This window comes from Bos grunniens, chromosome 29 (genome assembly GCF_055505025.1).
Source record: "Bos grunniens cultivar Pamir isolate PY7600 chromosome 29, Bosgru_T2T1.0, whole genome shotgun sequence".
Classification (NCBI taxonomy): domain Eukaryota; kingdom Metazoa; phylum Chordata; class Mammalia; order Artiodactyla; family Bovidae; genus Bos; species Bos grunniens.
This window is the reverse complement of record NC_141193.1, coordinates 31114410-31127635: the sequence shown is the minus strand read 5'-3', so window position 1 is coordinate 31127635 and position 13226 is coordinate 31114410. Positions and strand designations below refer to the sequence as shown.

Here is a 13226-nt window from a genome sequence, read left to right as displayed (position 1 = left end):
AGGTTCTGATGATTGAAACAAAAGCGGAACTGAAATGCCCTCTTTTGTCCTGTATAAAGTAGAGTGATGGCAGGGATTTGCTTAAGGTGTTATTGTTTAAGTTGCTAAGTTGCATCCAACTCTTTTGCAACCCCATGGACTGCAGGCCACCAGGCTCCTCTGTCCATGGGATTTTCCAGGCAAGCATACTGGAGTGGGTTTCTATTTTCTATTTCCTTCTCCAGGGGATCGTCCTAACCCAGGGATGGAACCCATGTCTCCTGCATTGACAGGTGGATTCTTTACTGCCGAGCCACAGGGAAGCCCTCCTAATCCCCTAGGGAGCTCTTAAAACCTAATGATGACTGGAGCCAAACCAGGAAGAATTTGTCTGAGGTGAGTCCCAAGTATTAAGACTTTAAAAAAAAAAAAAAAAAAAACTATCCCAAGTGATTCTAATGTACAGTCACAGTGTTGAGAACTACAGGCTTAATTTCTGAAAAATGTATCCACTTTTGTAAGGATGGTGGTTATACCCTGGAAGAAAGTATTTTCCATAATAAACCCCTGGTGAAAACTGGAATATAATACAAGATATTTTCTTATAATATTGTAAAATAATTATGATAATAATAATTCTGCCTAAGAAACACCTTGTTCTCTTATAAAGAAAATTTGTTTTCCAACATTCTCCAAGTGACTATGAAGACTTTACAAACTGGGTTACTATCTCCTGTTTACATCCTGATTTTTCAATGAATTTGCTATCTTACTTGGATTCACTTTGATGATAATGCGGATTAAAGTCAAGAAAGTACCTTGGCCGTTGTGCTTACATATGCAGTCCTGGTGTCAGTTATCATGGTTGGGACTGATAACTGAGTTCGATATGGCCTGAAGGGATTCAAATGGAGAGGATGCTGATCACGGAAAACAGTTGAGAGGCAGAGTTGCACAGTCTCTTTCATTGCTTTCAGCTGTGACTCCTATAAAAACAAGAGAGATCACAATTTTTACATGTGCTTCTGAAGGTCATCGTTCACCTGACTAGATTCTCCCTTTCCTCCTAGCCTATACTCAGTCCCCAAACGCATATTAGTTTTAATACATAATTGCCCAACATAAATTCCATGATAACATGCCATGGAATGCACACTCAGTCTGTTTTTTAGGAACTAATGTGTTTCATGATATCTTTTGATCACTGGAATTCAGAGACATAGCTTACATTTTTCCCCCTTGAGTTGACGTGATTTCAATCATGATACCTTGCTGGCAAGGAAATATACTTTAGAGTCACTCTAAATTGGATTCTTTTAGCATCTGCCATCTTTATCATAAACCTCCTTTATTACAAATCACTCCTCTTGTGATGTAGGCTTTTTCTGTGTTTCACAAATCAGCCTGTATCTTCACTCAATTAATGCTAAAACTCTTAATTCCATGGGTCCTGTTAAGTAGTAGGAGTTATTCAGATATGATTGTAAGTGCTAATCAAACATCTGTGAAACTGGCATTATTATTCCTGTTTTACTATGAATGTAACAAAATTCCAGGTTCTAGACTGTTTTCTTCTTTTTAAATTTTTACTTTATATTGGAATATATTTTGGTTTACAATGTTGTGTTACCTTTAGGTGTACAACAAAATGATTCAGTTATACATATACCCTTTCATTTTCAAATTATTTTCCCATATAGGTTATTACAGTATATTGAGTAGAATTCTCAGTGCTATATAGTAGGGTCTTATTAGTTATCTCGTTCATATAACAGCAGTGTGTATATGCTCATTTCAAAGTCCTAATTTACTCCACCTTTCCCCTTAGGTTAGGTAATCATAATTTTCTAAGCCTGTGAGGTCTATTTCTATCTATAAAATAAGTTGATTTGTATCATTTTTATATTTCACAAGTTGTATCGTATGATGTTTGTATTCCTCTGTCTGATTCCCTTCACTTAGCATGATAATCTCGAGGTCCATCCATGTTACTGAAAATGGCATTATTTCACTTTTTTTATGGCTTAGTAGTATTTTGCTGTATATATGTACCACATCTTCTTGATCCATTCCTTTATTGATGGACATTTAGGATGCTTCCATGTCTTGGCTATTGTTAAGCAGTGCTGCAATGAACACTAGGGTGCATGCATCTTTTTGAATTATGGTTTTCTTAGGATATATGCCTAGGAGTGGGATAGCTGGATCATATGGTAGTTCTAGGTTTAGTTTTTAAGGAAACTCCATACTGTTCTCCATAGTGTTTGTACCAATTACATTCCCACTAACAGCGTAGGAGGCTTCCTTTCTCTCCACACCCTTTCAGCATTTATTGCAGAACTACTTTTTCTTTAGGTTTACATTCCAAGGTAGAGTGAACTATATAGAGACAACCATCTCCAACTGCCATCCAACCTCCAGATCCCACTGCTAAAAATATTTTAAATTGCTTATAAGGTTTTAAAATGATGTAAAGTTGAGTCCCAATGACAAAGACATCCCCAGGTACCAAAATAAAGTGAGAGACACAACCTTGAGGAAATCTCATGGTAACACAGGGGTAACTGGGGGCAAGCATATAGACCCTAGTAAGACAATACCATATGAACATCCACTTCAAGATATGAAATGTGGCCTCTGGGGCAAGAGAGAAGGAGAAAAGAGAAGAGTTGCTGGAGTCTTATCCCTGGACAAACTGGCACAATTGGCGTTTACCCTTTTCGTGTACTTCCATGTTTGGATCATTGGGTCCAGTGGATCAATGAAGCAGTGAAGCAGGAAAGTCTGTTGTCTTCTCCTGTCACAGTAGTATACTCCCAACAAAACTACTGCCTTTTGTATCTGATGTCAGGAACATATCTACAGATAGCATCCCCTCCTACTTACTGTCTGCTATACAGCCCCTGGGGTCAATTTCTTGAGAGTGACTATGGCTTTGATTTTTCCCAATGTTCTCTGTTTCCTACTAATATGTGGTATAAGATTTATCTTTAAGATGAGAGTGTACGTTGCTACAATAGCAATTTAAGAAATCTTTCTTTTTGGTCATATCACGAGATTTTTAAAAAAGGCAACAGTAAGAACAGCAACTGGAAATATACAAGAAACAGGACATACATGTATTTCCCTCACATTAACCTTGCCCTGTCACATTTCATAAACTTCTGATAAGAGGAAAATAAAAATCTGATAAGAAACAGGATGGAGGGGCTTTGTTAACTGGACGGGGGGAGTAAAGTTGAATAATAAACATATTCAAAATGGTCCCTTTTATTTGCTGAGTAGCTAGATGCCTGCTATGGCTGATTATGTTTGCTTTCTTTATATATTTTATCACTCATTTTAATTTGTTTATATATGTAGCTTGTCTGTTTTGTTCAGAACTGTATAGGTAACACCTAACACAATCCCTGACACATGAGAAAGGACACACAAAATTTTTTTAAAAATAAATACCTAGTTGAAAATGTTATTTCTCTTTTGTCAGGGAAAGAAGCTATCTCAATAAAAGAAATGAAGTAATGATTCAGATTACCCTTCCTATTGAGTCCTTGTTTTAATCTTGGATGGCCCTAACCTTCTATTACTGCAGAATAAGTGTGGATGCTGTTCTCTGGAGTGAGATGTTCCAGGTTCCACTGAACAATTTGAGTATGTTTTCTGTTTCTCATAATATAGTTAGATAATGGAAATAGAACTAATGTGACGACGTCAGGCAGGTCTTGGCCAGGACTCAAAGTTAACATAGCTTTGAAATGTAGATTTTTCAATGTTCAGATAATGCAGGAAGTTATTTGATAGTTATTTGATTCACTGCATTCATATCATGGCTCCTCTCAACACAGTATATATATATAAAAGTTAGATCTACGACAGGCACAAAATATATATGTATATGTTGACATAATAGACAAATTCCTGAGCAACAGATAAACTCAGATGCCAAAAGTAAACAATGAATGGCATCAAGCTAATACCTCATTTTAAGTAAACATTCTTTAGGCAAGACAAAATTCCCAGTGGAGCAATTGATACATTTGAACGTGGGTGAAATCATCTCATCTGCTCATCCAGGCCTCCTGACATTTTCAGGGTCACCTCGGAGAGCAGAATCAACAATACACAGATGTAACCTCCAGCTCCTCACCTTTCATAGCCATTGTAGTAAGCTTTCTTTCCTCTTATCTTTCAACCTATTCTTAATCTCATAGTTTTTTACTTCCTCTCTTTTTTTGGATCACAAGCTTGTGAATTGGCCTCCTATATTAGATTCTGGATTCACTCCTTCATTACACTGTAGATTTTTCCTGCCAGAGACCACAGATTTCTGTGAACAATGCTTCCCTAATTTGTTCATCTTTCTATCAAAAAAAAAAAAAGCTCACATCTTTCCAGTTAGTCCCTCTAACTAAATAAAGCCTGTAATTGACACTACTCAGGTTTGGCTTGGCCCATCCATGAGCAAGGCCAATACAATGATTTTACACCACAGTGTCATTACATTTTCATTTATACTGCTAGCTTTAGTCTGTTTTAAAATTGCAGGTAAGGCCACTGTTCACTTTGAAGTTCACTGGAACAGGATGTCACCTAATGAAATATGATGTGACTTATATAAAGTATACTTTGCCCTAGATCTTACAACATATCCCCTCTGAGATTCAGCCTTATTTTTGCCCTTGATCTTCTTCCCACACCAAACCACATTTCCCATTTCCTCTGCCACCTGATAATAAAATGCAAAGTCTTTAAGGATATCCTGCTTGTCACAATGTCCTTTGTTTATAGTCCATCAAACGTTTCAAGTTCATTCTCATCTAGCAACCTTTATACTTGCTGTTTTCTTTGCCTGAAGAACTCTCTTTCCAAATAGCTACATAGGAAACTTCTACTTAAAATTTATGCTTCAGCTCACATATTATCTTCTATGAAACATAATCACTGATTACTCTGTCAAAGCACACTTCTATCTCAAAGTCTTTATCACATAGGTTCTTAAATTACGTCTTTTGCAGCCCTTGTCATCAGTGCAAATTATGTTATTGTTAATATGTTTATTGTTTTATCTATTTCTATTTCAGTGTTGGGAAAAGGTGTTTGCTATGACCAGTGTGTTCTCTTGACAGAACTGTTAGTCTTAGCCTTGCTTGATTTTGTACCCCAAGGCCAAACTTAGCCTGTTACTCCAGGTATCTCTTGACTTCCTACATTTGCATTCCAATCCCCTATGATGAAAAGGACATTTTTGGGGGGAGTTAGCTCTAGAAGGTCTCATAGGTTTTCATAGAACTGGTAACTTCAGCTTCTTCAGTATCAGTGGTTGGGGTTTAGACTTGGGTTACTGTGGTGTTGAATGGTTTACCTTGGAGATGAACTGATTTGGTCGTTTTTGAGATTGCACCCACATACTGCATTTCGGACTCTTCTGTTTACTATGAAGGCTACTCCACTTTTTCTACAGAACTCTTTCCCACAGTAGTAGACAAAATGGTCATCTGAATTAAATTCACTCATTCCCACCCATTTTAGTTCACTGATTCCTAAAATGTCAATGTTCAATCTTGCCATTTCCTGCTTCATCTCATGCAATTTAACTTGATTCATGTACCTAACATTCCATGTTCCTATGCAATATTGTTCTTTATAGCATCAGACTTTACTTTTACCACCAGACACATCCACAACTGAACATTGTTTCTGCTTTGGTCCAGCCTCTTCATTCTTTCTAGAGCTATCAGTAATTTCCCTCTGTTTTTCCCCAATATGAAGAGTATAGCATGCAAAATGTTGGGCTAGATGACTCACAAGCTGGAATCAAGATTGTCAGGAGAAATATCAACAACCTCACTCTCATGGCAAAAAACAAAGAAGAACTAAAGAGCCTCTTGATGAGGGTGAATGAGGAGAGTGAAAAAGCTGGTTTAAAACTCAGCATTCAAAAATCTAAGATCATGGCATCCAGTCCTATCACTTCCTGGCAAACAGATTGGGAAAAAGTGGAAACAGTAACAGATTTTATTTTCTTGGGCTCAAAAATCACTATGGATGGTAACTGCAGCTACAAAATTAAAAGATATTTGCTCCTTGGAAGAAAAGCTATGACCAAACTAGGTAGCATATTACAAAGCAGAGATATCACTTTGCCAACAAAGGTCCATAAAGTCAAAACTATGGTTTTTCCAGTAATCATGTACAGATCTGAGAGTTGGACTGTAAACAAGGCTGAGTGCAGAGGAATTGATACTTTGGAACTGTGGTGCTGGAGAAGACTCTTGAGAGTCCCTTGGACAGCAAGGAAATCAAACCAGTCCATCATAAAGGAAATCAACCCTGAAAATTCATTGGAAGGGCTGATGCTGGAGCTGAACCTCCAATCCTTTGGCTACCAGATGCAAGAGCTGACTCACTGGCAAAAACCCTGATGCTGGGAAAGATTGAGGGCAGAAGGAGAATGGGGCAACAGAGGATGAGATGGTTGGATGGCATCACTGACTGAGTGAGTGGACATGAGTTTGAGCAAACTCTGGAAGATGATGAAGGACAGGGAAGCCTGGCGTGCTACAATTCATGGAGTTGCAAAGAGTTGGACAAGACTTTGAGACTGAACAACAACAACTTTCCCAGTAGCATATTGGACACCTTTGACCTGGGGGGCTCATCTTCCAGTATCATATCTTTTTGCCTTTTCATATTGTTCATGGAGGTCCATAACATTGTAAAGGAGGCTGTAATACAAGAAGGCAAAGTTGTTGTCTGAGGATGCTATACAAATAGCTGAGGAAAGAAGAAAAATGAAAGGCAAGGGAGAAAGGGAAAGATGTATTCAACTGAATGCAGAGTTCCAGAGAATAGCAAGGAGAGATAATAAGGACTTCTTAAGTGAACAATGCAAAAAAAAAAAAAAAAAAGAGGAAAACAATAGAATGGGAAAGACTAGAGGTCCCTTCAAGAAAACTGGATATATCAAGGGAACATTTCATGCAAGGATGGGCATGAAGAAGGACAGAAACAGCAAGGACCTAACAGAAGCAGAAGAGATTAAGAAGAGGTGGCAAGAATACAAAGAAGAACTAAACAAAAAAGGTATTCATGATCCAGGTACCCATGATGGTGTGATCACTCACCTAGAGCCAGACATCCTAGAATGCGAAGTCAAGTGGACCTTAGGAAGCATTACTACAAACAAAGTTAGTTGAGGTGATGGAATACCAGCTGAGCTATTTAAAAGCCTAAATGATGTTGCTGTAAAGTGCTGTACTCAATATATCAGCAAATTTGGAAAACTCCACAGTGACCATGGGAGTTTTAATTCTAATCCCAAAGAAGGGCAATGCCAAATAATGTTTAAAATACCATACAACTGCTCTCATTTCACATTCTAGCAGGTAATGCTCAAAATCTGTCAAGCTAGGCTTCAGAAGTATGTGAACTAAAAACTTCCATATATACAAGCTGGGTTTCAAAGAGGCAGAGGAACCAGAGATCAAATTGCAAACACTGGTTGGATCATGGAGAAAGCAAGGGAATTCTACAAAAACATCTGCTTCATTGATTACACTAAAGCCTTTGATTTTGTGGATCTCAGCAAACTGTGGAAAATTCTTAAAGAGATGGGAATACTAGACCATCTTACCTGCCTCCTGAGAAACCTGTATGCAGGTCAAGAAGCAACAGTTAGAACTGGACATGGAACAATGGACTGGTTCAAAACTGAGCCAGGAGTAGGACAAGACTGTATATTGTCACCCTCCTTATTTAACATATATGCAGAGTACATTATGCGAAATGCTGGGCTGGATGACTCATAATCAGGAATCAAGATTGCTGATAGAAATAGCAACAACCTCAGATATGCAGATAATACCCCTCTAATGGCAGAAAATGAAAAGGAACTAAAGAGCCTCTTGATGAGGGTGAAAGAGGAGAGTGAAAAAGCTGGCTTACAACTCAACATTCAAAAAACTAAGATCATGGCATCCCGGTTACTTAATGACAAATAGAAAGGGAAACAGTGGAAGCAATGACATTTTATTTTCTTGGATTTAAAAATCACTGTGGATGGTGATAGCAGCTATGAAATTTCAAGACCCTTGCTCTTGGAAGGAAAGCTATGATAAACCTACAGATGATAGTAAAAAGCAGGGACATCACTTTGCTGACAAATGTCTGTATAGTCAAAGCTCTGGTTTTTCCAGTAGTCACATACAGATGAGAGAGTTAGACCATAAAGAAGGCTGAATGCTGAAGAACTGATGCTTTTGAACTGTGGTGCAGGGGAAGACTCTTGAGAGTCTCTTAGACTGCAAGGAAATCAAACCAGTCAATCCTAAAGGAAATCAATCTTGCATATTCATTGGAAGGACTGATGCTGAAGCTCCAATACTTTGGCCATCTGATTCGAAGGGCCAACTCATCGGAAGAGACGTGATGCTAGGAAAGATCAAAGTCCAAAGGAGAAGAGGGAGTCAGAGGATGAGATGGATAGACACCAACACTGACTCAATGAACATGAATTCAAGGAAACTACGGGAGATAGGGAAGGAAAGGGAAGCCTGGAGTGCTACAGTCTATGGGGTCGCAAAGAGTTGGACATGACTGAGTGACTGCACAACACTGCAATGTAATTTCTTTGAGGGCTGATATATTTTAATTTTTATTATATATTGGAGCATAGTTGATTAACAATGTTGTGTTAGTTTTGGGTGTACAGCAAAGTGATTCAGTTATACATATATATGTATCTATTATCAATTTTTTCTACTTATGTTATTACAGAATATTAATCAGTGTTCTTTGTGGTATACAGCTGGGCCAATATCTTTTTTTTTTTTTTTGCAGTATCAATGGTTTCTAAATAAAGAAATATTTGTTAAAATATAAATAAAGGAAATCTCCAGAGGATAAGTTTTATAGAGAAAATAACGAACTATTTTTCATTTCACCCTGTATATTATGTAATATAAATGTATTATTTTGGACGTTAAAATACTAGTGCTTATGCTATAGCATATGTAAAACTTGTAAGAAATTATTATTTATATATATGTTTGTAGGATGGTGGGAGACTTAGAAGCCATTTTTTTTTCACATCTGTATATGAGTAGTTTTCTCAAAAATGCATTTTTGTGGGGATGCCTAGATACATATGGCAAAGACAACAGTGTCCTCATTTCGTATCTCCTTTAAAAAATTCACAAGGTAATATTCATGTCTGTCTTCATTTATTTACATGATGTGAAATCCTCAGAGAGATCTTTGTGCACCAATGGCAGTTGTCTTTGGAAAAATCATGAAGGACTGGGAATGCAAAGGCTTTCCCCTTCCCCTACTTTTATTTCACCAAGAAATTATCTCTGAATCCTAAAAGGTCATTTGACAGTTTTATTTCTCTGTTCTATATACTTTGGCCCTTCTACATAGGATGAATAGCATGTACGTTAATTTACGAAGTTAGATCTTCATCTACCTGTTTAATCAGTAACAATTTATTATGTTCTTGCCATGTGCCAGATACACTGTAGCAAGAAGAGTTCTTGTTCTTTTACTATTTTGTCCTGGAAGTCTGTGCAGATCACCTACCTGTGTCATCTATGATATAATAATGCATACTTTCCTGGGTCAAATTTTGTGAGGATCAGATGCAAAAGAAACTTCTAATATAAGAATTTGAGAGAGAGATTTTTCACACCATAAAGATATTTTTACATTTCAGTAGCTGAGGCTAACTATCATTCATCGAATCAATGGGTCTCCTGCATTGCAGGTGAATTCTTTACATTCTGAGCCATTGGGGAAGTTCCATAACATATTGCCATAAAATAACTGATTGTTTAGAAAACAAAGATTGATTCTTGGATCTTAAGATTATTATTGCTTTTATTGGGATAGTAATCTGACACTTCTTTCATGAGAAGTATGAAATGAGAAACAAGTTAGAGTGTGAAGATACTGTTTTCAAAATATTTATTAGGTATTTAAGGCTATTTGAGGCCCAGATATAATATTCTTTGGAACTAGACACATGAAGACAATTTTAAAAAGTCTTGTCTCATATAAAAACGATGGAGAGAGGTGAAGAGCAATTTCATTAAACTGTATTTTTGTATCCATTTTTGAAGTAAGCGAGCATTTCTACCTGTCTTTATGACTACAGTTTACGAGTCTCATATGTATCTTACATGAGATTTGTTGAAATCAACCTCTGGTAATACGCAGTGCTTTTATAGTTCACTGTAGCAAATGGAGTGACAAGATACTGAAGGTTAAAGAGAAAAATTATCACAAAGAAGCAGTCTCTCTAGGTTCTCATTTACTAATAATAGTAATTACTATGCTTACTGAGTATTTTTCATGTGCCAAGAATTCTCAGGACTTTACTTTTACGGATGTATATAATTTTCCCATCATCATTATAAAGTGAATTTTATTATCATTCTATTTTATGGTGAAGTATAAAGAGTTTGAGGGATTTGAACACAATCATTTGGTGAAAGGGTTATGATCTGAACACAGACTGACTCTGGAGAACTTTAATAAATATTACAGGATATAGTCTCTCATCCCAAATCTAGTCTGGCTTAGTGAGAGCTAAGCAAATAGTGGTGGTGGTAGAAATGGGGAGGAGGAAGACATACACTGGATAAGACAAAGGAGGGAAAATTATTTTATCTTCAAGTTCTGTGACTCAGGACAAATTATCAATTGTGCATGTTATCATGTGACACCACTAGTTTTTATAACACATGTACTTAAAATATACGTACTCACTCTTCATGTTTCTCTGACTTTATGGCTCCACATATAATTATTTCCTAATTTTTGGTGCCCAACAAAGTTGTGAGGGATGCAGTGTTTTCTGTTTCTCATAGCACCTGGTACATGGTGGTCACACTCACTGACTAAATGGGTGACTCACTGACTAAATGGGTTATTTGAAGTCACATCACAGGAAAAGTTTAATGTTATGAAGAACATTCCAACAGTCACAGTTGTTAAATCTAAGAAGGGAGCCAGTCTGCCTCAGAGTCTTGGAAATCCAATGTCTTTAGAATGTAAAACATACTGCAGAGATTTTGTCAGGGATATCAAAGAAAGGAAATATAAAAAGATGATCTAGTTGGACTTTCTGATTATATATATTGCTGATTTTCTGATTCTATCAATTCCATAAAGAATCAGTTCCCATTTTAAAAATAATATTATGCGGCATGAGTTGGATATGGTCAGAAATTAGCATAATTGGTATAAACTTCTTTCCTAAAGTTAAAAAAAAAAAAAAAAACAATTCCTAAAGCTGGAATCTTGGTAAGGTGAATTATATTTGAACTAGTCTACAAAAATGTAGGCAGGCTTCCCTAAAATTATTAACTATTACATTAAGTACTTTGATAAATATAAAATGAGACATGTCTCTTGTTTTCTTTATATTGATCTTTATATTGATCAGATTGATCAGGTTTTCTTTATATTGATCAGATTGCATTCTCTCTTTATATGTCTAGAAATATTTTTATTGTGTGTAAATGAACCAACAATTCCCCATATGATATAAAGAGAGGGTCTATTTTTCCACTGTTAGAGTGATTGCTAACTCCAATCTAATCAAGAATAGATTTCAGGCAAAGGATGCGTTGAAAAGTTGTTTAAGTGCAGATTATTCCAGAATTGGCCCTGTTGCCTCAGCATAGACTTTATATGCATCTGATTGAGAGCAATGTGGGTGTTTGTATTTCCAAGTCTGAAACACTATGATTTAATTTTCAGAGTTCCCTGTATTAACATTTGCTAGTTATATGTTCTAAAATTTAGATAAAACTACATTGGATGTTCAATAAATGGATGCTAAGTGAACAGAGAAATAATTTCAAAAATCATTTTACCCTTTTCAAGTGAACTAAAGAAAAAAAGGAATATTTACTTCTTATAGTTTTATATAGCTAATTTAAAAATGAAAGGAAGCCTTAAGAAATTTTGCCAAATACCATAAATATAAACCAACAGAACCATAATTCTAAATTTTATGACTAATTCCTCCCTCTATGTTTTTATTTCTCTTTCTATATACCCGTGCCCTATTCTCCATATATGTCTCATATGAAGAGCATTGATAGGCAAAGGTAGGTATCAGTTAGGAATTGTGGTTTCTTTCTGAGCATATATAATTGTAACACAATGATACATTGACAAAAATAAAATGAAGTAGATGAAATAAGATAAAAGAAGGCAAAGAAAACCTTTTGGAATTAATGCTGATGAAAGTACAACTTTGTGAACTTTAAAAATGTGACCTTTATGGTATGTGAGTTTTATTTCAATAAAGCTGTTATAAAGACAGAATGCTAGCTACTCTTGCATTATTTTTGCATAAACAGAGGTGCTAAGAGAGCTACATTCTTTGATGTCTCTTCCTCCAGAAACTTAAAATTTCCAAAATAAAAACCATCAGTGACTACTTCCATTTGCTTTACAACTCAGCCATGCAAATTTAAGACATGGCATCTTTGTTGATGCCTTAAAGTATGTCTATTTATTATGTTATAGAACAAGTGTACCAGTAAGGTGAAAAATAAAACCATACAATCATCACAGAGCCTCCACCTTAAGTATATTTACTGGAGCATCAAAAATAAGAACCATCTATAACCATCCTGCAAGCACAGCATCTGGAACTGCACTGATGAAACAAGGGAAACAATGAGTACACCCTAGCTTCATCTGCTACGACCGAAGTGATGGCTCATGGGTGTAATCAACTTACCCGGTCAAGAGCTGCTTTCTCCAGTTCATTTTTTGCTACAGCTAATTTTTGTTCCAGATCAGTAAGCTGTTGGGCCTGTAAAATGAGAGAGGTAAATATTTTTTAGTAAATTCTATAATCTTCCCTCTCCACTTTAAATATCTGTCATTCACTGCCAGAGAATTTAAAAAAAAAAAAAGAAAAAAAACTATTGAAATTCATTTAGAATTCAGGTTAAATATATCCTATTATGTGGTCATTTGTTTAAGCTGCAGAAAATGTTATTCCAGATGAATATGCACTAAATGCTTCACTGGATCAAAACATATAGTTGCAAAGTTCCAGCTCAAGTCTTTGAAAATATTTGTGATAGAAAACCATCAGTTGTGTTTCTAGTCGTTATGGGCTAAATTTTACCCATCCCTAAAACTCATGTTGAAGCTCTACATCCCTTCCCACACACCTTCTTAGTGTATTTGGGGATAAAGCCTTTAGGGAGGTAACTGAGGTT

The 13226-nt window shown here is 36.2% G+C and overlaps 1 protein-coding gene and 1 long non-coding RNA gene across 6 annotated transcripts in view; one reads left to right on the top strand and one right to left on the bottom strand.

Annotated features, from left to right (window-relative positions):
- Window positions 1-13226, bottom strand: part of LUZP2 (leucine zipper protein 2) — a 514336-nt gene that overhangs the window by 42754 nt on the left and 458356 nt on the right. For all 4 annotated transcript variants that reach the window (XM_086383024.1, XM_086383025.1, XM_086383026.1 and 1 more), the window contains 2 exons: window positions 12737-12811; window positions 798-965 (listed from right to left, as the gene is read on the bottom strand). In XM_086383024.1, the coding sequence (XP_086239150.1) occupies window positions 798-965; window positions 12737-12811 (243 nt within the window). The remainder of the gene's footprint in view (window positions 1-797; window positions 966-12736; window positions 12812-13226) is intronic.
- Window positions 1-13226, top strand: part of LOC147342466 (uncharacterized) — a 290333-nt gene that overhangs the window by 276592 nt on the left and 515 nt on the right. Inside the window, exon 5 of one of the 2 annotated variants that reach the window (XR_015157353.1) lies at window positions 225-375. This is a non-coding gene — a long non-coding RNA (uncharacterized LOC147342466). Of the gene's footprint in view, window positions 1-224; window positions 420-13226 lie in introns of those variants that run through there. The other variant, XR_015157350.1, reaches the window with a different exon arrangement.